This window comes from Podarcis tiliguerta (assembly GCF_965153285.1).
Source record: "Podarcis tiliguerta genome assembly, chromosome: 9".
Lineage (NCBI taxonomy): Eukaryota > Metazoa > Chordata > Lepidosauria > Squamata > Lacertidae > Podarcis > Podarcis tiliguerta.
Genome location: NC_139542.1, coordinates 1,271,072 through 1,298,303, shown reverse-complemented (window position 1 = coordinate 1,298,303; position 27,232 = coordinate 1,271,072). Strand labels below are relative to the sequence as shown.

At 53.5% G+C, this 27,232-nt stretch overlaps 3 protein-coding genes and 1 long non-coding RNA gene across 4 annotated transcripts in view; 1 reads left to right on the top strand and 3 right to left on the bottom strand.

The window, feature by feature from the left end:
- The window catches only part of CYP26B1 (cytochrome P450 family 26 subfamily B member 1), a 31,216-nt gene extending 12,746 nt beyond the window's left edge, over nucleotides 1-18,470 (bottom strand). Inside the window, exons 1-2 of the mRNA XM_083398476.1 lie at nucleotides 18,252-18,470; nucleotides 13,487-13,711 (exon numbers count right to left, since the gene is read on the bottom strand). Of these exons, the coding sequence (XP_083254602.1) occupies nucleotides 13,487-13,711; nucleotides 18,252-18,455 (429 nt within the window). The 5' untranslated portion in view covers nucleotides 18,456-18,470. The remainder of the gene's footprint in view (nucleotides 1-13,486; nucleotides 13,712-18,251) is intronic.
- Nucleotides 1-27,232, bottom strand: part of EXOC6B (exocyst complex component 6B) — a 310,152-nt gene that overhangs the window by 32,933 nt on the left and 249,987 nt on the right. The window lies entirely within an intron of this gene.
- Nucleotides 18,638-21,691, bottom strand: LOC310657631 (uncharacterized protein). The gene is made up of 2 exons (XM_083398585.1): nucleotides 20,899-21,691; nucleotides 18,638-19,995 (listed from the first exon to the last, which is right to left on the bottom strand). Exons 1-2 carry the CDS (start codon nucleotides 20,990-20,992, stop codon nucleotides 18,962-18,964), a joined length of 1,128 nt encoding a protein of 375 aa, XP_083254711.1. The 5' UTR covers nucleotides 20,993-21,691; the 3' UTR covers nucleotides 18,638-18,961.
- Nucleotides 20,025-21,361, top strand: LOC310657766. Its single transcript, XR_014501913.1, has 2 exons — nucleotides 20,025-20,350; nucleotides 20,895-21,361. It is a non-coding gene; the product is annotated as an uncharacterized lncRNA (long non-coding RNA).

The window sequence follows — 27,232 nt, the reverse complement described above, 5'->3', positions numbered from 1 at the left end:
TCCCTCTCAGCAGATCGGGGTAAAGATGGGGGTGGTGCCAGAGTCCCCCCTCTCCCTCCAACCCCCTTGCAGGGCTCTGAAAAATCATCCCACTGTGGAAACCCTCTGCATTCCCCTCTTACCTGCATACATTAATACCCCTGCGCCCTCTAGTGAGCAATTGCAGAATAGCTCTTCCTACCCCCCCCCACTGCACCCCCACCCCAACAGGCCATCCGCTGCCTTCTAGACTGCACAGGTGTCCTGGGAATCGCAGAGGCCTGACCAGTGGAGCGGAGATGAAAGAACAGGGAGACATGTCCAAACCGTGCCCTCTGCTTCTGCAAGGCCACCCATTGACACCTGAAGGTAGATCTTGGCAGAGGTGGAACGATGCTATTGGTAAGTGGTCGGGGGGGGGGGGGGAGGTGTTCCAAAAAAATGGAGCCTTTCTTTAGCAAAAATAATCAAGGATCCGGATTGTATGCACCACGTAGCAATCGAGTCTTTAATCTATCATGCAAAGCGGCCACAAAGGCGATAATTGTCTGGGTCTCTCCACGATCGAAAGGGAGTCTTCTGCAAATGCGAAGAAGAAATTGCAGGATCAGGCCAGTGGCCCATCTAGGCCAGCTTCCTGTGCTCACAGGGGCCAGCCAGATGCCTGCAGAAAACCAGCAAGTAAGATGGAGCACAAGAGCCACACTCTCCCATTGGGTGGTTTCCAGCCCTGGCACTCAGAAGCATCTCTCTCCCCAATTGTGGAGGCAAAGCAGAGCTAGAAGCCCATCAAGAGTCCTCTTCTCCTCCATGAATTTGTCTAATCCTCTTTTAAGGCCAACAAAGTCAATGGCCGTCACTGTCTCCTGCACAGGCGAGTTCCGCAGATTAACTATGCACTGCACAAGAAATGGCTTTATCCGCCCTGAGCCTTGCAACCAATAATTAAACACGCATCGACTTGACAGGGAAGCTGGTCACTTAGATCCACCCAGAGGTTCTCCTCTGCCACCCACCCACCCCACCTTGCCCCCCCCCCCCGTGACCTTGTGAGTCTGTTCTTCATTCCCTCCCCACATTTCCCTGCTACCTGGGAGACGGCGACAGAGGTGGTCTTGCCCCACACTTGCTCAGGGGAAGCTAAGTAACATCACACATGTTGTGGTAGGGCTGGGATCCATTTCACATGGAACGCTGCGCTGAACTCTATAACCAAACCAACCCTGGAGCCACTCGGCAGGAATGTCTGAAATCCGGGAGCTTTTGAAGTTGTGGAATCGGTTGTTAATTATTATGTCTCCGAGTGCAGAAATTGCACAGAGACGGTGATATTTTTATACGCCCGCTGGAGACACTCTACCCGAGTTTTCTGGAGTGACGTTAGACAAAAGTCTCTTGACATTGGAGGAGTTTCAGTCCCCTTTGGACGCTCCCGACAACGTCTTTTACACGTCAGCCAGGGCGGCAGGGCCAGCTTGCGGCGGTGATCCTTTGAGAGGCAGGACGTAATGGTTTCCCCAAGACATTTTACTGCCCAAGCGGCTAGACCACATGATCCAAGAGGAGCACATAAGGAAAAGATGCTGTGGTGTGGCCCTTCCTCACACACAGCCCCCCGCTTTCTGAAATTCTCATCCCAAAGATGCCTCCGGGATCATCCTGGGGAGGCGCTTGGGGGTGACAAAATGTTTTCACTCAGCCCTGCAGCACAATCCTTGCACTCACGAATCCAGCTTTGCAAAGGGTGCGGCTTATTGTAATGCATAATTTTAATCATCCGACAGCTAAGACGCTTTTTTTTTTAAATGGGTGTGTGTTCAAAACCCTTTGGAACAGATCCACATCTTTTCAGAATTCATTTCATAAGTATGGCATGCATCATAAAATCACGGAATTGTAGAATTGGAAGGAATTCTCAGGGTCATCTAGTCCAACCACCTGCAGTGCAGGAGGAGGAACTCAATGCACTAAACCTAGGAAATATATAACATTTATTCAAAGTCGTGGTCATTTGGTATTAGCAATTTTTGGGGGTTGTAATTTGAGTGGTGGTCTTTGTGGGGGGGAGAGGACAAATCCTGGGTCTTAATTGTTTTCATTTTTTTGCTGCGCTGTGGAGCTCCTGCCACTTCCTTTATTAAAACTTTTTTAAAATAAAGATTAGAAAAGGATGTTTACAGGGTACCTTGCAAAGTTCATGTTTCCTGCAAGGCACCTGCCACCTTCCTTTCTCCAGAGACATCGATGTGTCGACACCAGCATCCCCAAATCTGATGCAAATTTGTGCAATAAGTCTGTCCCCCAAATCCCCCCCACACTGGAAAGGGAGAAGGCCAACAATAAAAGGGGGGCATGGAAGATAAATTAATGGTGCAATCCTGCTAAGTATGTTTAATCAGACATTGATCCCTTTGAACTCAATTGTATTTTGCACCCTGGGAAGTGAACTTAGATCTGCAACCCCAAAACCCTTTTCCTGGTAGCATCAGTGTGAAGCCTTCCAAACTGGAACATTCTGGAGGCTGGAGCAATGCAAGAGCCCTGCAGGATCAGGCCCAAGGGGCCCACTCAGTCCAGCACCCTGTTGTCACAGCAGCCAACCACATGCAAACAGGACTTGAACTCCATGAATTGGTCCCATCCTCTTTTGATGCCCTAATATGCTTTTTGTGGGACAGTGATGCTCAATGCAAAAGGGGGCAGCCCTTTAAAGAGCAGAGACGCCTTTGCCAGTCTCCTGAGGCCCCTTGCGGCCGCCAACACCAGAAGCCGCTTGCTCCAAAGAGGAGCTGAATGATCTCGACTCTGAACGCCCAACCGAGCCACCGAGTGGAATGAAAACAGGATATTTCAAGCTTTATGGTTTTCCTTAGGCAGAACATTCTTGCACCGGTGTGTCTCGGCAGCAGGATGTACAGTGCACTCCAGGTATGTGCGACACAAGAGTCTTTGCTGGGAACCTCAGAGCCTCCCTCTTGTTTGGCTGTTTTTTTTCTGGGTCGGGGTGGCGGGGGGGGGTGGAGAAAGGGGAGACCTCCGGGTGACCTTTGGGTGGAGAGTAAATTTCAGATCGAGACTGGCACCACACAAATCCCCGGCTGCAGTTGCCAGATACAATCTTCCTGCAAATATTCAGCCCCCGTTCTATACAATTGCAGCAGAGGGAAGCTTTCTTAAGTGGAAACATCAAACGAAAGTCAACACCAGGCCTGTTTACGTGATCAGCTGCCCTCCGACAACAACTGAACTCGCTTCAACCTCCAAGTTGTTTGCATGCCGAAGGGGTGAATCCAGGTTTCAGGGGAGCCAAGAGGAAATCAGCTGCCCATGGCAAGGCCGAGCGCTCTTGACTCGCCTCTCTTTCATCCTGGGATGTGAGATCCAAGGGATGAACAGCAGCAGGGCTGTGAGCACTAGTGGGTAGAGCTTACAGGTCCCAAGGGAGTCCCACTGGGTGGCACCCCAGAAGGGTGCCTGGACATGCTTCCAGCATCCCCCAGAGCCCACAACGGGCAACACATTGAAATTGAGCCAGGGATGCACTGCTGCAGCACAAAAGACTAATGAGACTTATTTGCACATGCTTCCTGTCCACAGCTCAGGAGATCACAGCACTGATCTCACTGTTACCAGTATGGTGGTACCGGGCTGCCAGGCTACTGTTTTGCAGACCAGGTTTCCAAAAATATGTTGACAAATTGGAGAATTAAGAGGATGATGAGGCCCCAGTCTCCACAGTGGCCGCCTTGTGTGGGCTGGCTTATGGCTTTCTGTGCACATCTGAGCCATGCGGCACATAATGCACCACGGTTGAGTTGCACACCAGTGACGCCCTGGTGGGAAAGCCACACAGGAGGACCCCCATGGCCTGCAGCTGGGCACCATCTCAGCCCTGAAGGCTCAGTTCTAGATTCAACTCCATGCCATGCTGGACCAATTCTCAAAGTAAAGCGTGCCAGTGCGGCGAAGTGGTTCGTGTGTTGTACCAGGACGTGGGAGAGACCAGTGTTCGAATCCCACTCGGCCATGAAGCTCAGTGGGCGACCTTTGGCCAGCCACTGCCTCTCAGTCTAATCTACCTCACAGGGCTGTTGTGGGGATGGGGAGGGCCATGCATACACCACCTTGAATTCCTCAGAGGGAAAAGGTGTATACATGGCAAAAGATAAAATAAACCCCAGGGCCTTTGATTCAATTCCCTCCTACTTCGTAACAGCAGCAGCAGCAGAAATCAGCCCCATCATTTCTATTTTATGAGCGTGAACGTTTCAGTGTGCAAACCCTGGCCTTTTATTCTCATCATGCTGTTTTAAACGTGTCTTCTACATTTCACTGCCTTTAAGAATGTTTTATTTCAAAACGTTTAAGGTAAAAAGATCACTCTTGCAACATTAAATGTATATTCTATACTTGATCTTGGCTTTTTAAAAAAACATATTTATGATAACGCTTTAGTTTCCTGTTATTTTATACTGCTTTGAATGAATATTTTGCATTTGATTCTTCTTCTGCAAGTTTTATTATAAATTTGGAACGAATTATTTGATGTTTTGATGCGGCTTGTAGGTCGCTTTGAGATCTGTTTCCTTAAAAATATGAAGCGGTATGGAAATGGAAGGAATAAGAATAACAGCACCCATATTTCTTTTTCCCCATGGAGGGAGTAGGTCCAGGGGCGCACTCCTTGGCGTGCCCAAATGTGCTCCTCCGTTAAAATGAGTAAAACAAATCAAACAAGCACAATTCCGGGGACCTGCTTGGAGAGGTCCCAGGCACTCCAAATTGAGCAACCCTCTGCAGTAAATTTACAAGGAAAGGGGGCCTGTGCTAAGCTTTGTCCGAAGGAACAGACAGGACAAGTGCTCAAAACATAAGCCCCCAAACAATGTGCTTCGATCAGAGAGGGCAGATTCAGGCTCCCCCCAGGAGCAGCGAGGAACCCAGACTCTGAAAGCGCTTTGTCCTCCTCACACACAGGCAAGCTCCAAAGCCGCATCCACACAGCGCTTGCGCCGAGGCCTCCAGCCCTGGCCGCTGCTCAAGACAGGATACCCGAATTGATGGTTCAGTGGCCTTGCAAATCTTACATGCCGGTATTTTTGGCTGCTGGGGCCGGATCGCAAGCAGGAGAGCATGTCTCGGGAGTCTGCCAGCTCCAGCGGAACAGAAAACAAAGAGAGGGCTCCCTGGCCTTGCACTTGGCCCAGGAGACGGGCGGCGGGGAGAGGGGAGAGAGGAGGAGGAGGAAAAAAACACTCTCCAAAAACAGCTTTTTCAGCTGCCGCTTGGCACCCTACGAGTCAGGCAAGAGAGGCTGAATCGCTGGTTTTTCTTTCTTTCCAAAGCCATGCAGAGGAGCGCAGTTTGAGCCCCAGCCTTGAATGGGATGCCCAAACCATGGAATTGTGGAGCTGGGACCCCCCAGAGGTCATCTAGTACAACGCCCTGACATGCAGGATTCACAGCTAAATGTGTGGGGCCAGAGCATTAGATGCTCTTAAGGCCCACAGAAAGCTTTGCACATAGGAGGGGTGTTACACTTTGGAGAACATTGGCAAAGTCCAGGCCCAGGGGAGGGGGAGCAAAGACAGCCTGAGGGTCATGTGGCCTCCTGAACAACTTTTCAAGGGCCACACGCTCAAGGTGGATGATTCAGGATGCAAGGAGCAAAAGCAAGAGGGGCCGAGAGACAAGTGTTTGCTGTTGCCTTAGCACCCACCCATAGGGTGCCCACATTCCAGCCAGGCAGACCCTTCTGTGCTCACACCCCTCTCTGCCTTATCATAGAATTGGAGAGTTGGAGGGGACCTCAGGGGTCATCCAGTCCAACCCCCTGCAATGCAGGAATCTCAGCTAAATCACACATGACAGGTGGCCATCACAGCTGCGCTTACAAGGAAGGAGAGGCCGCAAGGCATCATTAGGGTTCAAGGGCTCATCCCAGCCAGTCAAAAGGGCTGGAGGAGGCCATGGGAGGGCGAGAGTCCAGACAGAGAGATTTGGGCGGGCACATTTGGCCCCTGGAAAAGAGCCGAGACTAGAAAGTCAGTGTGGCATCACAGTTAAGAGTCTTGGACTACGGCTGTGGTGACCTGAGTTCAAATCGCACAGCTAATTCTCCCCTGGCCTCCTCGTTGGCCCAAGCAGGACCAATTCAACCAGCTAGCCCTGGGGATTATCTAATGCTTATTTCCCCTACACTGATTTTTGAATTTTATTGTTATTCATGTTTTTACACTGTATTTTATGCTGCTTTTTATAATTAAGTGTTTTAAACTTGTTGTTAGCTGCCCTGAGCCCGGTTTTTGAACCGGGAAGGGTGGGGTATAAATATATTATTATTATTATTATTATTATTATTATTATTATTATTAATCCCCAGTCAGCCAGCAAGCTCAATGGGTGACTTTGGGCCCGCCATGCTCTCTCAGCCTAGCCTATCTCACAGGGTTGTTGTGAGGAAGAATGCAGAGGACAGAGAAGGGTGGGGGAAAGGAAGGGTGCGGCCTGAGCAGACGACAATGCTTTGTGCAAAAAGAAAATGCATTGCAGGGGGCAGGACTAGATGACGCCCCCAACTCTACAAAATCCTATAATGCGAATAAATTGCTGAAATGCATCGCTTTTGCCTAAAAGGCGATGCATTGAAGCAGGAGGAATACCAGGAAGAATGGATGAAATTTAAAGACTATTTAGCTAAATATGTTGAGATAATTTAATTGGAAAAGCTTGCAAATATTAGATAGGTTTAGGATATAAATATGTAAGGATAAGATTCAAGATGTTTAAAGTTTAAATTAGAAAGAATGAAAGATGTTAAGTGATCAAGTTAATTTTTTTTAAAAAATCGATTTTGGAAAACTGTTAAAATGAAATATAATGAAGTCCAACCAAGGGGACTTGAGGAAGTCACTTAATAATGTTACCAAGATTTAAACAGGATGTATGTATGTTTTGAATTTTTGAAAATCAATAAAAAAAATTGGGGGGAAAATAAAACCCCCTTGCTTTGCATACAGTATTCTGGGCAAGAAGCTACGCGGAGCAGGGAAGGATGTGCGCACTGAGCCTCCCGCCCCTTATTTCAGAGGGACTCCTGCCGGATCTGGGCCATCGCCTGCTTGGCCTTTGGAATGTGCAGGGAGGGGAGAGAGCTTCCCTTCCTTCAGTCACCAGCCTGATCAGCCCTGGGGCAGGGAAGGAGATGCTTGAGAGGGGGGGGGCTGCTGCATAGCAGGGGGCACATCCTTCAAAGGCCAGGCAGGCAGGCGTAGCAGGAGCACCAGTGCGCAGCAGAAGGCCCCCAACACCTGGAAACGTCAGGCTCACCTGACCCAGGCAACCTGGAAATGCCATAATTAAAGGGCAGCCCGGGAAAGGCAGCAGCCCGCCTCTCCTCTCAAGGAAACGGTTCCAGCTGGAGGGTGAGGCCCCCGGCACCAAGGCTGCCTCTGGCTGAAAGGGACCCCTCTCCTGAAATCACACAGAAGCAATCTCCGGAAAGAGGCATTGCAGAAAGAAACTTTTGGCTGAGCCCCCTGACGGGCTGCATCCTTCTGCCATTTCTTTCCCCCTTTTCTGCAGCAAAGAACGAAGCTGGAAGATTTAGGGCAGAGAAAATTGCTTCTGCAGAATCTGCGGAACTCCCTCCCACAGGAGGCAGTTAATGGGCACCAACTTTAAAAGAGGATTAGGCAAATTCCTGGAAGAGGATAAGATATAAATGGCTCCTAGCCAGGGTGCCTCTGATTGGCCCCTGTAAGAATAGGATGCTGGACCCGGTGGGCCATTGGCTTCATCCAACAGGCTCTTCCACAAATGACAACACTTTGGAGGTCCCAGGTCACAAGGTGGCTAGATTGGGCTCAACTAGGGCCAGGGCTGGACCATGGTGAAGTGAGAGCTGAACCATAAAGAATGGATGCTTTTGAGTTATGGTGGTGGAGGAGACTCTTGAGAGGCCCATGGACTGCCAGAAGATCAAACCTCTCCATTCTGAAGGAAATCAGCCCTGAGTGCTCACTGGGAGGACAGATCCTGAAGCTGAGGCTCCAAGACTTTGGCCACCTCATGAGAAGAGAAGACTCCCTGATGTTGGGAACGATGGAGGGCACAAGGAGAAGGGGACGACAGAGGACGAGATGGTGGGACAGTGTTCTCGAAGCTACCAGCATGAGTTTGACCGAACTGCGGGAGGCAGTGGAAGACAGGCGTGCCTGGCGTGCTCTGGTCCAGGGGGTCACCAAGAGGCGGACACGACTAAACAACATCAGGGCCAGGGCCTTTTCAGTACTGGCCCCAACTTGGTGGAACGCTCTGTCACAAGAGACCAGGGCCTTGCAGAATTTGGTATCTTTCCACAGGGCCTGCAAGACAGAGCTGTTCTGCCTGGCCTTTGGTTTGGACTCAGTCTGACCCATATGTTTCCCTCCCCTTATGATTTTGATCTATGGCCTACTTATAAAATGAGGCTGCATTTTAAATTGCATTTTAACCTGTATTTTTAATTGGGGTTTTTTCCCTATTATGTTTTTACTGCAATTTTACTGGTGTTAACCCCCCTGAGCCCGGCTCTGGCCAGGGAGGGTGGGGTATAAATAAAAGTTGTTGTTGTTGTTGTTGTTGTTGTTGTTGTTACCTGGAGAATGTACCTTCTTCCATGACAGCCTCACCTGCACGGGGTCTTGGCCACAAAGCCTGAACATTCTGCACATGCCCAGAGGTGCAGGTTATAAAACCCACAGCTGAGCATAACCGCTGAGACAGAAAACTGTCCAAGTAATTTCACAGGAACTATGAGAACCACCCGCACTCCATGAAGACAGAGGATGTGGAGGGGGCTCCCAGTTCAACCTGCCCCCATGACGTCCTCCACCTACTGAGATTTGGGATAGGAGTGTTGTTGATGCAGAGGGGGCGAGAGGGGGGAGGAGCCTCTTTCTGTTCCAGAGGCAAAGCAGAAAAATATTTAGATGTACCTGAAAGCCATTTCCGGTCTGTCCTGCCTTGCGCAGGAGTCCTGAATAGGAAACTGGAGGGGGCTGAAATTGAAGGGCTCTCCCTTCCTGCCACTGGCAGAGGGCCACACCCTGTTCCCAGCCCTCCTTCCCTAACAAGACAGCCACTCTCCGAAGCAGCAAAGGCAGGCCTGCAGCCCAGAGGCCATCGCTGCATCGCAGCATTTCGGAGACAGGGGCCCATTCAGGGGAGGGGGCGAGATGGGGGTGGGAGGCAATTTCCCCCACTGTCACCTATGGCTGTTTCCAAAGTTCCAGCACCTTAGCCCAGCTAAGCAGGGTCTGTTGTGGGGGTTTCAAGAGAGATGGCTAGTCTGGGGCAAGGAGGAGAGCAGAAAGCAGACCTGAGCAAGGCTGTCCTTAACCTAATTAAACCCAAAGGGCACTCAAAGACACCCTCCTGTTATGGCAAGGCCATCTCTCCATCACAACCCACCAACCCAGCCAGATGGGTGGGGTACTATTAAAGAGACCCCTGGCCATTAGGTCCAGTCGTGGCCGACTCTGGGGTTGCAGCGCCCATCTTACTTTATTGGCCGAGGGAGCCGGCGTACAGCTTCCAGATCATGTGGCCAGCATAACTAAGACACTTCTGGCGAACCAGGGCAATGTACAGAAATGCTGTTTACCTTCCTGCTGGAGCGGTACCTATTGATCTACTTGCACTTTGATTTGATGTGCTTTCGAATTGCTAGGTTGGCAGGAGCTGGGACTGAGCAACGGGAACTCACCCCGTCGCGGGGATTCAAACTGCCGACCTTCTGATCGGCAAGTCCTAGGCTCTGTGGTTTAACCCACAGTGCCACCCGCGTCCCGGGGTGTTATTACTATTATTATTACTATTATTAAAGACACAGTCTCATAAGAATGTAAGAAGTGTGTGGTCGCTCAGGCCCAGAGAGCCCATCTAGCCCAGTGTTCTGTTCTCACAGAGGCCAACCAGATGCCAGTGGGAAACGGCAGGATTCGAACACAAGATCAACTCCCCTCTGGTTTCCAGCAACTGCGATTCAGAGGCATCGCTGCCTCCAAATGTGGAGACAAAGCACAGTCATTGCAGCTGGCAGCCATCAATAGCCCTTTCCATCAATTTGTCCAATCCTCTCTCTTTTGACAGCCTCCTGAAGGAGGGAGTTCCAGAGTTTAACTATACACCACACCAAGAAAAGCATGGTCGTCTTTGAAAGGCTGGCATTTTTGAATCACACCCCTGTGAGCTACTGGGATACATCAGGGAAGAGGCAGTGTCGCATAGTGGTTACAGTGTTGTGCTAGGGCCTGGGAGGCCAGAGCTCCAATCCCCCCTTGGCCACAAAGCGCACTGGGTGGCCTTGGGCCAATTGCCGACTCTCCATCCTACCTTACAGGGATGTTGTGGGGATTAAATAAGGACTAGGACCTGAGAGACCAGGGTTCGAATTCTGCCTGTGCCACAAGGTTCAGTGAGTGAGGTTGGGCCACTTGCAGCCTCTGGGGCTGAAATGGAAAGGGGGGTAATCATGAACCCTTAGCTCCTTGGAGGAAAAGGTGAGATAAAATTCAATCAATAAACCTCACTGTGCCAGCCGCCGCCCCCCCAAATGCCTGTGAAACCGGCTTCTGCCAACCTGATGCCCTTCAGCCGCTTCAGCTCCTGGCGGGAGTTGTAGTGTGAAACGGGCAGAGGGCATCCCGTCGGAGAAGCCTGCGCGTCTATAGGTCCCAGGTCCGAGGGTGCCCTTCTAGCTGCGGGGAGCCGTCGAGCGGCGCGGTGGTCCCGCCTGGGGCATCGCCCTTTTAAGGCTGGAGCCGCCGCCGCCGCGCCTTCCAGGTTACTACAGTTCAACTTCCCCACGTGCCGCCTGGAAGGGGCGGCCGGAGCCGGGGAGATTCCCGGCCTCGCCGACGGAGGGAGGCAGCCAGGGGCGGAGCCGCCGCCGCCGCCCGCCGTTCAGCAGGAGGACACCCGAAAGCCATTAAGCCCGCGGACGGCTCCCCCGACGGCAGCCCAGACAGCCTCGCCGCGGGGGTCGGCGGGCCGGGGGCGCCTGCGCCTCGACGGGGCCCAGACGGAGCCCCCGGGCCGGAGAGCGGCGAAGCCCACCCCCCACCCTTGCAGAGCCCCGGTGGCAAAAGCCTCCCCGACGGCCAGCAAGAGGTTCCGGGGCTCAGGCAGCCCGCCTGGCTGCCCGTCTCAAAAACACGGTCCGCTTCCCTGCGAGCCAGCCTTTCCTGGGGAAAGCGCTCTGCACGTGCTCAGGGGCCCCCGCGCACGTCATCCCCGCTGAGAACAGCCGCTTCAAACTAGCTTTTCCGGCGGGGCGCGCGGATCACGGGATTTTGTCACAGAGCGTGGGGAGGGTCCGCGATGGTCTCCGAGAAGCGCGACTGAAGCCACTCGACGGGCAGGCGACCTCGCAACCCTTTGCTGCGGAAGAAGCTTGCCGCGATCCTGCGACTATTGCTTGCTCGCGAGTAAAGCCTCACAAGGTGGCTTAAGGGACGGTGACCGCGCGCAAAGCGACTCGATGGCGACCGGCGGAGGGCGGGGGGAGAGAGGAAAGGGCTCTCAGTGCGCGAAGGAGGGGGCGCCACGTGTGAATGCGCTGCCCGACACCCCCCTCGCCCACTACCGTGTCAAGTCAGCGGAGCCAACCGACGTCGGGGTGCGGGGCGTTTGTCCGCAACGCGTGGCTAAGCGGCGGCGGCAGAGTCAGTCCCATCGCCCCTTTAAATTCCTCAAAGGCCGCCGCGTCTAATGTTGAGACGGGGGGGGAGGGGTTGGAAGAGAAAGAGGAAACCCACGTGGGGCGGGCGAAGGGGAGGGGGCAGAAGCCGCAGCCCGCAAAGCTTTGGAGAGGGGGGGGGGGCGTAAGAAGATGACGTCGGATGGAAGAGACCCCCCCCCGCTCTCCGAAATGCCCACGCAAAAGGGACCCCACCACCGACAGAGCTCGCTGCCACAGTTACTATTGGGTGGGGGGCACCCCCCACATCAACAGCTAAGCCTCACCACGCGAGATCCCAAAGCCCCCCTTCTCCTCAGATGCAGACACCCCCTGAACTCAGCCTTCCCCAAGGGGGGGGGGCTTGAACTACAACTCCCACCAGCCCTCAGGTGCCTAAGGAGGATCCGGCCTCTAGCCGCACGGAGAGGCGGGCGCACTCTGCACATGCACAGACGCTCCAAAGTGGTGGGTCAAGACAACACTCCCTGCTTCTTCCAAAATCCAGACTGGGGCGATCTCTTCCTTCAGCCAACCCAAATGTCCCCCGAACTCTTCTCCGGCCAGGTGGGAAACGGGGCGACCAGGGGCAAAATTAATTTTGGGCACCTCCTCCGTGCCAGCCCCCCGCTTTGCCGCCTCCTTCGCTGGCTCTGCTTCCCATCCAGCCTGACGGGAGGAGAATTCGGGACAGCCCCAAACCTCACATGCGGGGTTAGGATATTTTTGTTCGGCCTAACAAAAGCATTGCCCTAAGATTGATTTTGGATTTTTTTTTGTAATTGGCAAACGCAGCCAACTTAACTTACTGGTTGGCTTGGAAAAGGCTCCCTTTACAACTCTTAGCAGGTAAGTCTGGGGGGGAGGCGGGGGGGGGCTGCAGCTTTGCAGCTGAGCTAAGTTTCGAACTTGCTCCAGAAATAAGCACATCCTTATTTTATCGTGGTCACGAGGCACCTTAGATTGGAAGTGATCTCTCTGGCTGCATCTCAACATTCTAGCTGGAAACTCCCTCCGCTAAGGCAGGGATTCTCAAAAAAAAAAATGTTCTCTGGGCCACACTTTCAGAATAAAAATTTGCTCGTGCCACACCGATTTTTTTATTATTATTATTGATAAGAAATACATTGCGGGGAGGAGAGAAACAACAACCAGCAGTGCTTGATTTTGAAAACTCTGCAAATAACAATAATTTATTTTGATACTATTCTGCACAATGCTACACTGGAATGTTTCAATGTTTCTTTGATTGCCCTTGAATCTTCCTGGCACACCCTTTGAGAGCCACTGCGTTAAGGGATAATAATAATAATAATAATAATAATAATAATAATAATCAGTGGAGTTTTTTTAAGGGGATATTCAAGGGCACACAGCACCGGCACTTCTTTTCGTCGTTAAAAAGTGCTGCACTTAACTGTAACAACTTCAAAAAAGCACTGATAACAATAATAATTTTATTATTTGTACCCCACCCATTTGGCTGGGTTGCCCCAGCCCCTCTGGGCGGCTTCCAACACATATAAAAACAAAGCACAACATTGCATATTAAAAGCTTCCCTATGCGGGGCTGCTTTTAGGTGTCTTCTAAAGGTTGTATAGTTCCTCATCTCCTCGACTGGAGGGTGTTCCACAGGGTGGGTGCCACCACTGAGAAGGCCCTACGCCTAGATGATTTAGTTGCATTGCAGGGAGTTGGATGAACCTGGGTGATCCCTTCCAGCTCTACAATCCCCTCTCACATACACATTCTCCTTCAAGACAGGCTGCCGCCGCCACTCTTACCTTCCTCTTATGCCGGTGGATGTCCCCGATGGAGTTGGCCACGGTGTTGGGCCCCAGCAACATCCGCGTGCTGCGGGGCCACTCGGTGCTGACCAGGCTGTGCTCGCCCATCAGGATCTTGCGGACGTTCTCGGCGCCCGTCACCCGGACCAGGGGGCGGCCCAGCAAGTGGGTCTTGAAGACGTTCCCATATTTCTCCCTCCGCGACGACTGGAAGTAGGAGCCCTGAAAGAGGCAACCGGGAAAACCCTCCTAAGTTGGGAGAAATCCGCTTCCAGTTCTGAGGTCCCTCTCGATGCCAAAGACATCCAATTTATCACTGCCATCCCCAGATATTTGAAAAGCGCTCTGCCTCCCCGCTCATCTCAGCTCTGTGAGCACACAGTGAGCCTGCGCACCCAGCCCAGACTCACAATATCTGAGATTATAAAGCATCTTTGAACATATGCCGAGTGCCTTTTCTTTGTTGCATTACACATAGAGAGAATTGGGGAGAAGGGCTCTGGTGCAGGGAGTGTGGCTTTTTGACTGGCTCAAATCATGCCCTTGCCTTCCTTTGGGAGTTTAAGCATGGGGTGGGGGGGGCATTCAACTCATGCCACCCTCCTTCAACCACCTTGCATAAGTGGGTCCATAATTTCAAGGAGCATTTATGTGCAGGGTATAATCAAAATTGGGGAGAGGCTCTTCCGTTCACAAAGGTCAATACCCCAGCCTTCTTCCTGAGCAGGGGGCTAAGAAGCAGGAATATAAGAATATTATATCACTAAGAATTCTGGGCCGCCTTGTTTTCCTTTTCCCTCCGCAGCCCTTTTTTCTTTAGTGTCATGTCTTTGAAAATGGCTAAACTTTGGGGGAAAGGAAAAAGAAGCTGCCATATACCTAGTCCATCTAGCTCACTATTACCTACACTGACTGGCAACAGCTCTCTGGGATTTCAGATGAGGGTCTCTCTCCGCCCTAGTGCCTGGGGATGCTGAGGAGTGACCCCAAGCCTCACCTTAGCTGCACCTGCAAAGTCACCTGGATCTGCTGTGTTTGCATCTCTACCCCACACCAGTGGGTGGGGGTGGAGGGTCTTTTAAAAACTGGCTGGCAATGTAAATGCTAAAGGTTGACATTAGAGGGGAACAGAGAATGTGAGGCTGTGAAAAGGAATCTCCATTCACAGATTCCCAAACCAGAACATTTCTAAATCAATGACAGGTGGAGCACTGAAAATATTACCAGTGAACGATGCTTGAGAAATGGGGGGAAACGGTGGCCCTGGTCTAGGGAAGAAAGTGCAAACTGCAGCCCTGTTGAAATGTATCCTGCAGAGCCCAGATTGCAGAGCAGGGGAGGGGGGCAGGGGTTGGGACCACAACCCCTGGTGAGGCTCCCCTCCTCCCCTGTAGCTCAGTGAACTTGGGCAAAGGAGATCCAAGTTCAGCCCTTCCTCCGCTCACCTGCCCTCTTCCTTGGTCAAGCCCACAAACATCTTCTAGATCCAGCAGAGAGCCTGAACAGATGGCTTTAGGAAGTAAGCCAAGTTACGTGTCGCAAATGAACACGTAACCCCTTCCAAAGATGTGGGGGCACCAGCAGATGGGATGGGGGAGGGAGGATACTGCAATGTTGTCTCTCATCTACCAGTTCTCTAGAAGCATAGGATGGTAGAGTTGGAAGGGACCCCGAGGGTCATCCAGTCCAACCCCCTGCAATGCAGGAATCTCAGCTAAAGACAGGTGGCCACCCAACCTCTGCTTGAAAGTCTCCAAGGAAGGAGAGTCACTGGATTCTCCTTTCTTGTAGCCTGAGCATGAGGAAAGGCCCACAGGGACGGGGCAGCCCTGAGCCCACCAAGGGCTGCAACTGACAGACCACCATTCCTCATCCATTCTATGGACACAAGGCTGTCTCAACATTATCCGGATGGTTGCAAGGAACACAAATGATGCAACGGCTTGATAATTAGCGCTAATGAGCTGTGTTTAATTCTGGGGCTCTCGCCTGACCGGGAAGACCTGTCCCAACCAAAGCTATGAGGGATGGTCATTGCAATTGCTCACGGGCTCTCTACACATGTTCAGGTGTACATTCTGACCTCGTAAGCCCTGAAAAGAAGACTTGGGGTTCACCATGAACCTCGACAAAAGCCCTTCCATCACAATGCAGTTACATGTGAAGTGAAGTGCACCCAGTGGACCTTCCCAGCACCCTTAGCAAACTAGAGTTCCTAGGATTCTTTAGGAGGAATCATGTGCCTCAAGCACGCAGTGGAGGTGATTTTATGTGGGTCAGATGCAAGGTGCAGATGTCACACACAGCTTGGGAGGGTTCTCGCTGTTGTGGCTACTCCAGAGTCTGGCTAATGGCCAGTGGGAAGCGGGGATCCTGCCCTCTCCTTTGCCTTGGCATCTTGGGGTTGGAAGGGGAAGGATCCAGCGCATGGGAGTTTTCGCTCCCGGGAATATTGGTGGGTTCCTTTCATTCAGGCAGCTGGTGGATTGAACTCACAGAGCGCGTCTGAGCTGACTTAATTCCCCCAGCTTTTACGCACACCCCTATCCCAAACTAACAGCGATAAGAGAGACGGCTCGCCCCACTCCACAACCGCCCCTCTCCCCTTTGCTTCCAGCCCCATAAAGCTTCTTCAGTCATGTGCGTTTTTCGGGGCGGGGGCGGGGTGTGGACCGACTGCCTTAACGCACTGCAATTATCCTCGACTAAGTCGTTGGGCAGAGTTTGGGGCTTTTAATAACTTTCCCACATGCCGGTCCGGTCCTTAGCAGGGGAGGGGGCGTGACAGCAAGGAAAGGCGACCTGAGCACCCCTCCCCTGCCTTCTCCCCACCCCTCACACATCCTACACACACCTCCGCTACCTCCCCCAGCTCCAATACCAGCATCGGGTTTTTTAGGGGGTTTACGTGCCCTATAAAATTTCGGAGAAACTGTGCAAAGGCATCTGCCCCTTTAAATCCAGCTCTGCGGCTCTCCCCCGAGCCGCTGCAGGGTCTCTAAGCGAAGAGGGTGGCGGAGCCTTTGGGGGGCAGGTGGGGGGGGCGGCGGCGGGGGGGGGGCGCGCCCGTGTGTGCGTGTGTGTTTTTAAACAAAAGCACAGTTGTGAAGTTCAGATGTTCAGGTGACCCTGTTTCTTGATCTGCGTAAATATAATTAAAGTACTTTTTGTGGCATTAATAAAGGGTTATTTGTACAACATTTCCATCACTGTACAAAGGCCGCCTTTATGTGGCAGGAGTTTTCGAGCCGGAGTCCAATTTATACAAATTTTTTTGTATTTTTAGCCCTGGACTCTGTTTGGATGGAGCCTTGTGGAAAAGGGAGAACCCTTTCTCGGTCCCCCTGTAAAAATCTGATAAATTTCTTTTAAAAATAAAGCCCTATTGAGTGAGGGCAGTTAACCCTTGCGCTGCTGGCAGGGAGCTCCCCTCTCTACCCCCTCCATCCATGGAGGTCTCTCCTGCTAAGTCTGCGATGCTGTTACTTCTGAGTTTAGAGACGAGGACCCAGAATAGGGTTTTCCTCCAGCTGGCGGAAGGAGGACCCATCGCGGCGGGAGGTGTTCCAGAGCTGCACCCTCCGCGGGAAAAGGCAACCTGCTTGCCCCCCTCCCACCCACCAGCAAGACATGAGCCAAGGGCAATGTCGCAGCATCTCTGACCAAAGATACTTTCCTAAGGGGCTGCGGTGGGGGAGATGCCCCTCCCCAGAGTTTAAGGGTTCTAGAACAGGTAATAAAGTTTGTGCATTTCGGAAAGGTGCGAGACAAGGAGATGATGGGCGTCCTATTGAAAGGGGGGGGTTGTCTTTTGCTGGGTCTACCTTCTCTTTCTGCCCCCCACCTTGCATCTCCCTCTCGGTTTAACTCGGGATTCTCCACGCGCGCACACACACACCCCAGTGATCGCGTTCCTAGAGAGGTTGTTCAGCATTTAAGAAGGTTAATCCCGGGTTAATCTCCCGATTATCTCGACCCCGGGGCTTCCCCGCTGCTTTGCTCAGCGAATCTCGAGATCACCCGGGCGGCTCTCGGGATTCCAGGCAGAGGGAGCCGCCGGAGTCCGAGAGAGGCGCCGCTGCTGACAGCACCACCAGCCCGCCCCCTCCCTGCGGTCCTCCCCGGAGCCGGTCCTTACCTGGCGGCTCGAGGGGGTCCCCAGACAGACCCCGCGCCTTAAAGGGGCAATGCAGCCCGCCACGCCGGCGCCTGCCTTCGGACCTGAGCGGGGCTTCCTACACTCGTTGGGCTGGGGAGAGAAGTTTTTGAAGAGAGCCCTCCTGGAAACGGGGAGGAGACCGAAGCGAGCCCAGCGCCCGAGCACAACGCTCGGCTGGAGGGAGGTCACCAGTTCGAGCCCCGGCTGCGAGGGAGGGCGCCTGACCGTTAAGCGGATCCGGCCCCTTCCGAGGCTGCAGAACCACGCGGCGCGTCTGGGGGGGGGAGAGACCATTCGCTTTGCAAACCCCTCAAGGATTGGCTGGGACCTGAGGAAGCTCGCCTGTCGCGCGCAGGACTTGCTCTCGAGGAAAGGGGCCAGGGATCGGAGCGCGCGGGATTTGCACGTCGCAAGCAGCAACTGTGAAAGCCGCACGTTTTGTACGACGGCGGGGAGCCTCCAGCAGCCACACGGTGCGTCCTAGCTGCCCAGGACCCCCGGAGCTGGCCGGCCGGGGCGCCCGGCGGCACGGTGCTAGGAGGCCTCCGGCGAGCGTGGATGCGTCTGCGCCGCTCTCCCGCCCCCCGACGCCGGCGGGCTTACCTGCAGGAGCCAGTGGAAGGTCTCTCCGACGAGCGGGAAGCCCATGGAGCCCTTGGGGATGGGCAGCTTGCAGCTCTTGTCGCGCGTGGCGGCCCAGCGGAGCTGCCACAGCTGCTGCGAGACGGCCAGGAGGAGCGTGACCGAGACGAGGCAGGCGACGACGGTGGCCAGCGCCGAGAGCAGGTCGAAGCCCTGGAAAAGCATCTTGCCCGGTGGCGCTGCTTCCTCTGAGGAGAGTGTGGGGGGCGCCCCCCGGGAGGTAGCCGCCGAGCCGCGCACCGGGCCGGCGGGGGAAGGAGAGAGAGAGAGAGAAAGAGAGTCGTCGGAGCGGCGCGCCGGGGAACGAATGCGCCCCGGCTCTGGGCAATTTGTGGCTTTTAGAGAGATTGGGGAGGGGAGGGAGAGGAGGGAGAGATATAAAAGCAGCTCCTCCCCACTTATAAAAGAATGCGAAAAGGGGGGGAGTATCAAAGGCGAGGAGGGGGCGAAAAGAACCTCAAAGGAACTCCGGTCCCCAAAAGCGACTCTTCCCAATTCTCCCGCTGCTGCTGCTGCAAACTCTGGCGGGCTTGCGCCAAAAAAACTTCACAGAAACTCTCAAATAACGAGGAAAGGGGTTTCTGTTTGTTTTGCACCAAAAAACGGGGAGGGGGGAATATAAATAACGACTGCAGGGTGGTTGTTGTTTGTTGTTTGTTTGTTTGTTTGACTCAAACGGGGGTGGGGGGGAGAAGCAGAGCAGGAGGAGGAAGAGGAGGGCGGGAAAAAACCGGCCCCGAGGAACTGAGCGAAAAGCAGACGCGTCTCCAAAGCCCAAGCGAAGGCGCAGCGAGCTCTCCGGAGCAGGACGGCTGTGTTGCGCCCGGCGGCGGCTGGCTGCGGGTGTCGCTCCGTCCAACTTGAGCGGCTCTCTTGAGCGCCTCTGCCGGGGGCCGGGCTGGGCTAGGCTGGGCCGGGCTCGGGGGGAGGAGGAGGAGGAGAACGGGCGGACGGGGGGAGGGCAACGGCGTCGGCGCTGCTGCTGCTGCTGCTGCCACTTTCCAGCACTGCGCCTCTGCCGGGAGGAGGAGCCGCTTCGCGCCGCGCCAGTTTGCGGGGAACAGCCCCGGCGGGTGTTTATATAGAGGCGGCGCGGGCCGGTACTCTGCCGGCGGGCGGGGGGGAGCCCCTCCTCCCTCCCCTTCGAGGCGGGGGCGACTGCGACGACGGGAGGGGGGCAGGAGGCCGGGCGCTGGAGCGTGCCAGCTCTGGCCGCGGGCCCGCCGGGAGAGACGCGCCGAAGAGCCTTGCTGGACGCCCTCCGCCGCCAGCCGTCGGCGCTCCGTCCCTGCGGAGAGAAGAGCACACCGAGAGTCCGTCAGCCACGGAGTGGGGCCGTCCCTCGGCCAGAAGACGGCGACGGAGCACATGGACCCCCCCCCAAACCTGCCGCCCATCCCGTCTGCTGCTGCTGCTGCTGCCGTCGAGAGAGGAGAGCCGGCCAGCTCCCGAGGGGAGACCGGAGCGTCCCTGGCGGAACCACCAACGGACCACCGAGGGTGCGCCGGGTGGCCCCCATCCCTTGAGTGGCGGAGGGGAAGGAAACGGTCTCTAGCGAAGCGCCGCCGACAGAAGGCGAAGGAAGAGGAACCGTTTCTCTCAGGGCCGCCGCCGGACACAGGAGCTCCCTCGAGCCGTTGCTGCATTTCGACCCTGTCGCCCAGAAGCCAAAAGGACGCCCCAAACTTCCATTCCTCCACCGCTTCTGCTTTTATTTTCTGGGGTGCGGGGGAGAGGAAAGAGGGCAGTGGCGCGCGAGTCGCGGGGAGGCATTCACCTCTTAACAGTTCTTTGCTTCAACACAGGTCTCTGTCTCAGGAGATACGGGGGAAACCGACCATCCTCTCCCGCATCTCAGGGGAAGATCTCCTGCGCAAGCCCTGTTGCAATGGGCAGGAGGGAGAGGTAGAAGAGGCATTGCAGGCACCTCCGGTTCATTGCTAGAGGGGGTTGTTTCTCGGAGGGGTGCCTTGGGCAGGAGAAACTAACGCGCTTTGCGTAAACGCCTGACTCTGGGCACTTTCTGGATCCGGCTGGCTGGGAAGCACCTGGGAAGCCAGGTAAGGCTCCCTTCAGGGATAAGGAACACAGGTAGGACACGAGTCTTTCCAGCGTGAGGGGGGTGAGGGGGGCAGCGCTGTGCAGCAACCTGGTGGAATCTTAGAAAGTGGCACATTTTTGTGGCATAAGCTTTGGTGGAGCCCGTTCCACCCCCTTAGATTCATGGTTATACAGCAGAACAATTGGCGGTACCATTGCAGCACAACCGGCTTAATTCTATAACATTAGGTAGTGTAATAGATGGACCAACTGTTTTACAGAACCAACTTTTTAAAAAAACAAACAAAGGAACACACCTTAAATGCACCTGAAACATGTTTGTTTAAATCCCTCACTTAGGGAAGCCAGCTGGAGGGGCAGGATCCGGACTGCGTGTTAGAGTCACCCAGATTTAGATCCTAAGCCCACAATTAGGGGTTTCTTGGGTGCTTTTTATGGGGGAAGGGGCTGTCAACTTTTTATTGCATTTCACAATAACGTCTTCTTTTTGCTGTTCTTTTAATATTATGTTTTCTGGCGCACTGTGCCATCTTTGCTTTTTAGGCACCCAGGAAATAAATCACCAGACATGATGATTGCCCCCACAAAGCCGAGCCTTGAATGCACAGCTGTGAGAGGCTCACTGGAGACCCTCCCCCCATGGGGGCATGGCACCTGGCAGAGAGGAGCGAGGTGCCCCTAAAGTGCCTGAATCAACAAAGGTCTTCAGATGGGGTCCCATGTCCACACTGATCACGGAGGGACGGCGGCACCCAGGGATGGCTTGCATGAGTGAAAGTCCCTTGGAGAAGCGGAACTGCCCTGCTACAAACGCCCCTCGCATTTCAGCAGAGACAGCGCACGCTGACAATCAGTGGGTGGCGGATCTTGAGCAAAAGGCATGGAAAGGGACTCTGCAGCATCGCGGCAGAGATGGAATTCTGGAGAGAAAGTCAATGCACAAACAGAGTGGCCTACAGATTGGTCTTTCCCCTCCCTTTAACCCCTAAAATACATCTCAGGGGTCCAGCTCCCTGGTAAAAGGTCCTTTCTTGGGGGTTTGTTCAGGCACATCATGCTTAGCCCACCAAGAATGCCACTCCCAAGAAGGCTGGCCTCTGTTTTTCCCTAGCAGCCAGAAGGAATAGCACAAGTCAGGGCAGGTAACAGAGGCTGGCCCATCGTGCTGCTGAGGCAGCTGCCTCTGTTTCCTAGATGGCAGCCCTTTGCCAGTTCCAGGGCCAACATTGCTCATTTACTTGCTGCAGTTGTATCCCTCCAGGGAGCTCAATGTGGCATTTGTGGTACTCCCTTCCCTCTTTTAATCCCCACAGTAACAACAACCCTGCAAGGCAGGTTAGGCTGAGAGGCAGTGACTGCCCCCACCCCCAGGTTACACCCAGTGAGCTTCGTGGAGGATTTGAAGCCTGGTCTCTCCCAGGTCCAACACTCTAACCACTGCACCACACTGCCGAGCTTGAAGCTGCACACAGGGCCTGGGTACGAACATAGAACAATCCAGGCACTGATTTGGTTTTGCTTTTTGGCAGGGGGCTTGCTGACCTTCTCCATCGGCAGGAATAAAGAATGGGGAGTGGGCAGAGCAGCCCCCAAGAGGCTCAGGAGTCAACAGAGCCTTTCCCTATTGGGGTCTCCCCAGTGGGGCTTTTCCAGGAAGGCCCCACCTGTTGCTGTGGGGGGTTTCAAAGGGGGAGTGGGGTTCAGTTGCCTCCCTTCTCTTGCTACTGTTGTGGACTTCAAGAAGATGCGTCTTCCGTGGCCCGGACCAGTTGAGGTCTCCTGATGTTCTGATGATCAGCTGTCTGTGTGGAGTCCACGGGCTCAGGATGAATTAAGAGCCCAGAGCAGAGGCTTTTCGGACACAGCCGAGGCTCACAGGAGAGACCTTTGCCAATGTGGCTTTGCAATGTAATGTTAGAAAGCACACCAGACCCCAGGCACACAGACCCAGAGCCCTGGCCTGCCTCTCCCCTTCTGCCTTAACAGCCCCATCATAGCTCAAGAGAGGTTCAAAGGTGACATCACAGAGCTGTCGACTTCCAAGGGGACCCAAGGGTCATCTAGTCCAACCCCCTGCAATGCAGGAACTGGATTGCCTCACTTGTAAACGGTCTTGGATTTGTGGCAGAAGCACCATGTACACAGTTTAAAACAAATGCAGCCAGTGCTTTACCAAAACACACACTTGCAATCCGAAAGCAAGGGAGAAATCTCCTCTCTCCTGACCCAGAGACAGGCCCTGATCCAGAGACACAGCACCCCAGTCTTGTGTGTTTAACACCAACCAATCGGATGGCCAGTGAGGCCAACTTCACATTTTCTCTAGCGCCCCCACCCTCTCAAGAAGAGAGCCAATTGGGCAGGCAGGCTCTGTGGCCCTCTGTGGGTGGTGCCCAAATCCAGCTCCAGCAATCTCAAGCCCAACACAGGTTTGCCTGTGCATTTCCCAAGGCAGCAGTGGATCTTGCCCACTGCCCATGAGCAGATTACCATAGCAGGTTCAGGTTCTCAGTTGGGGAGAGGAAGAGCCAAGGAGACCCAGGAAGCCGCAGTTCATGGGGGCTGATTTGGGATCACAGCAGTTTTGGAGATCTGCTTGACCACTGTGCCCCCAAGTGGGAGAGTGACTAAAGAGCCTGAGACTGGGCTGGGGGGGGGGTGATCTTGCCCCACCCTGCTCCAAGCTGTTTTGCTTTCCCTTAGGTCTTGGGGCTCAGTCACAGGAAAGTCAAGAAAGAGTTTCACACACAAGATGCCAAAGAACTGTAGCCCCCAAGCACAACAGGGGTGGGAATTCTCCTTGGCCGTCTGCCATGGATGCTTTAGCTGAGATTCCTGCATTGCAGGGGGTTGGACTGGATGACCCTGAGAGGCCCCATCCAACTCTGTGATTCCTGCACAAACCCCACTGCAAAGAGTCCGAGCTGTGAAATCAGCAAACTTCTGCTTTTGAGCAACTCCCATTGATTTCAGGAGGCCTGTGCAGGAAATCATGTCACTCCATGAGACTGGAGGGGTCATATGGCTTTGCAGCCCCCACCCTGCTCCTTCAGTCATCCTCACTGCCTTCTCAAAACAAAGGTAGCTTAAAAGGGTCGACTTGTACCCCCCAAATTCAATTGATGTCCCGGAAAGGAGGAGATTGTTTTGTCTCAACAGCATTTCGCCCCCAGCCCCAAAGCAGGGCTCTTCCGCAGCCTCCGGGGTCTGTGTAGGGCAGGTGGAAATGGCCCGGCCCCAATCCAGCCCCCAAGTCCAGCTGCTTGGCCCTTTGCGATTACAGATCTCCCAGTCCACTCTTTGCCCTGTAACCCCACCTGGTGGACAATTCGGGCTGCGCAACGTTTTGTCATAAGCAAATGTTTTGTTTGTTTCGTATTAAAAATGGCGAGTTTGCTTTCTTTAAAAATTATTATTATTATTATTATTATTATTATTATTATTATTCTACTGACCCAATCAATATCAGTCATCTGCCTACATTCCAGACTCTGGATTCAACAAGAAGGATTTTTACATCTTTGGTTTTTGTGCAAATGCACCTTCTATTTTTGCTGATGGCCACAGGTGGGGGGGGGGTCTTCCTTGCTGCTTCCCTCATCCCAGTTAACTGTGGCCCTGAGACTGGCTGGGACTGCCACTCAGTGTGTCTGAGGCTGCCAGGCCCCCTTTTGGCAAAGGGTCTTAAATCTGCAGGTGAACCTGGAGAAGGAGGGGGAAGGAACATTTGTTTTGCAAACCAACTCCTTGGGATCTCATTGGCCAGTTTGGCTCCTCTTTGGGGGGAAATCAGCGAAACAGTTAGGGCGCTTGGCAAATAAGAGCCTAAGGACAGCCTGAGGCCAGTCTACTCCAGTATCCTCTTCTCACTGTGGCAAACCAGATGCCTGTGAGATCCAAGCACCAGAACCCGCTCCACTTCCTGTGGTTTTTACTAACTGGGATTCAGAAACATTCTGGCTTCCAAATGTGGAGATGCAGCAGAGCAGTCCAGCTAGGAGCCACCAACGGCCCTCTCCTCCTCCATGAATTTGCCCAGCCCTCTTTTAAATCCATCCTGCAGAAGGGAGTTCCATAGCTTAACACCCTGCACTGTGTGAATAAAGACAGCCTTTGACCTGTCCTGGACCCACGCAAATCTAGAAAGCAATGATGCCCAAGGGCTTTTGTCATTCTAGTCTCTGACACCACTATGATAATGTTTTGTTTGTTGTCTGCAAATTGACATGGGGGGGGGTGGAGAGAGAGAGAGAGAGTTACCTTGATGACTGGATCCAGCTGTTCACAGCCCAGTCATTGGGCAAGTCTCTGCATTTGAACCCAGCGAGGCTGATGCCAAGGTGAGGTCACAGCCTTGGTGAACTTGGGACCCTGTGAACTTTGGGTCACCAGAGATTTTCACCAGAGCTTCCTTCTCTCCGGCGCCTCGGCTCATTTCCGAAGCTGAGCGATGCATCACTAGCTCATTGAGTTCTGCCCTGCCCTGGGTTCTCCAGTGTGTACATAAGCCTGCATGGCGCTTAATCTCGCTCTCCCGACAACACCCAACTGGCCTGCCTACAATCTGCCCTTCTCAGCACGGCTTTCATCCAACCACCTCTTCTCAATAAGCCGCCTGGCCTTCGGGGAGAGCAGTGGGGAGGATTAAATCCCAATGGAAAGGCGTCCTTCACGACCCCCACCAAAGCCATGTCGCTTCCAAGAAGTATTTTTCAGGCCATGCCGATACTACGGCTGCAATGCCAAGCCAGCTTTTCCCTCCTTCCTGCTGCCTTCCAGTCTGCAGGAACATGAGAATAGCCCCCCTGTACCAGGCCCAGGCAGGGACGCGGGTGGCGCTGTGGGTTAAACCACTGAGCCTAGGGCTTGCCGATCAGAAGGTCGGCGGTTCGAATCCCTGCGACAGGGTGAGCTCCCATTGCTCGGTCCCTGCTCCTGCCAACCTAGCAGTTCGAAAGCACGTCAAAGTGCAAGTAGATCAATAGGTACCACTCTGGTGGGAAGGTAAACCATGGACCTGGGAGAAGGGGATTTTGGCTTCCCAAATGTGGAGGGCGAATTGAAGGCACAGGGAAAAAAGGGTAATGGGAATTGAAGGCACAGAGAAAAAAGGGTAATGGGAAAAGGAGGAGGGCAAGTTCAAGGCAGCTCTGAAAAAGATGGGGGAAGGCAGCTGCAGGGGCTGGACTGCATAACCCACTGGGGTCCCTTCCAACTCTGCAATTATATGATTCTAAGAGGTTCCAGCGACTGGCCTCACAGCAGCCAAGAGAGGCTATATTTCTTATATAGAATGGCTCGGAGAGACTGGAGAGTTCGACTCTATCATCACCACCATCAGTCTAAAGTCCAAGGGCAGGTTAAGGTAAAAAGGTAAAGGACCCCTGGATGGTTAAGTCCAGCCGAAGGTGAATATGGGGTCCAGCACTCATCTCGCTTTTCAGGGCAAGTGAGCCGATGTTTGTCCGCAGTTTTCTGGGTCATGTGGCCAGCAGGATTAAACCACTTCTGCCACAACAGAACACTGGGATGGAAACCAGAGCACACGGAAACACCATTTACCTTCCCGCCGCAGCCGTACCTATTTATCTGCTTGCACTGGTGTGCTTTCAAACTGCTAGGTTGGGAAGAACTGAGACACAGCAATGGGAGCTCACCCCGTCACGGGGATTCGAACCGCAGACCTTCCAATCAGCAAGCTCAACAGTTTAAAGCAGTTTTCAATCACAAAAATGACAATGCCAATCTACAGCTAATCTAAATGTTAGCAGCGCACGGAAATGTCGTTTACCTTCCCGCCAGAGCAGTTCCTATTTATCTACTTGCACTTTGACGTGCTTTCAAACTGCTAGGTGGGCAGGATGTGATTTAACCCACAGCGCCACCTGCGTCCCTGCTCGACCACCCTCTTAAAAATCCCTAAAATTATGTCAGTGCCCAGGTTTTTACTACCCTGCTCTCTCCCTTGATTTCCCTTCTCAGCTGCTACGGTGTAGACACAGTTACCCCCCCCCCCATGCTGCCCCCCCCCCAGTTTCTTCAGTTGGCTAAGAATGGGTGATGCAGCTGGAAATGGTGCTGTGGGTGTGATGTTGCTGCACTGCTATCTCGCCAGATAGCATTGTGGTGGATCGAGCCCAGTGAGGGCAAGTGAAGGCAACTAAGGGCGATGGCTTCTAATGTCCTCGCCTGGCCCTCCCTCTGAAAGGGGAAACACCTGCAGCCCAAGTGAAATGCGTGGAGCTCTCTGCATTCAGGTGCCAAAAGACGAGCAAACTCCACCTGGGGGAAAACATGCTCCCTGCTTAGAAGCGTGGAGTTGCAGACTGGGATGGGACATCCAGGTGTCATCTAGTCCAACCCCAGCAATTAGCCCTGACTCAAGCCTGTATGAACCAATGTCAGCTGTGTACTCCATTATCCACACTTGGAACATTTCATTGAAACAGATGTGAGCTACACAAGAGACAAACTGGCAAATTAAGCAAACAGGTTAGTGCATGGGTAGGCAGACTAAGGCCCAGGGGCCGGATCCGGCCCAATCGCCTTCTCAATCCAGCTCATGGACGGTCCAGGAATCAGCATGCTTTTACATGAGTAGAACGCGTCCTTTTATTTAAAATGCATCTCTGGGTTATTTGTGGGGCATAGGAATTCGTTCATTATTTTCCTTCAAAATATAGTCTGGCCCCCCACAAGGTCTGAGGGACAGTGGTCCCTGCTGAAAAAGCTTGCTGACCTCTGGGTTAGTGCAAAAGTGGACAGGTTTTGCCAAAGCAAAATCCCCTTGCTCAAGGAGCTCCCATTCATTTCAATGGATGAATGTCTCCCATTCATTTGGGGGAATACCAGCCTCATGGACTGTGTCCAAACCAGGGCGG

Bases quoted from the DNA above. Each gene is read 5' to 3' on its own strand.
- LOC310657631 (XM_083398585.1), bottom strand. From the start codon at position 20,992: ATGGGGGGAGGGTCTCCAGTGAGCCTCTCACAGCTGTGCATTCAAGGC. The intron at 19,996-20,898 runs GTGCCTAAAAAG...AAATAAAAGCAG, and splicing joins TCTGGTGATTTATTTCCTGG to AAGCGGTGGAGGAATGGAAG.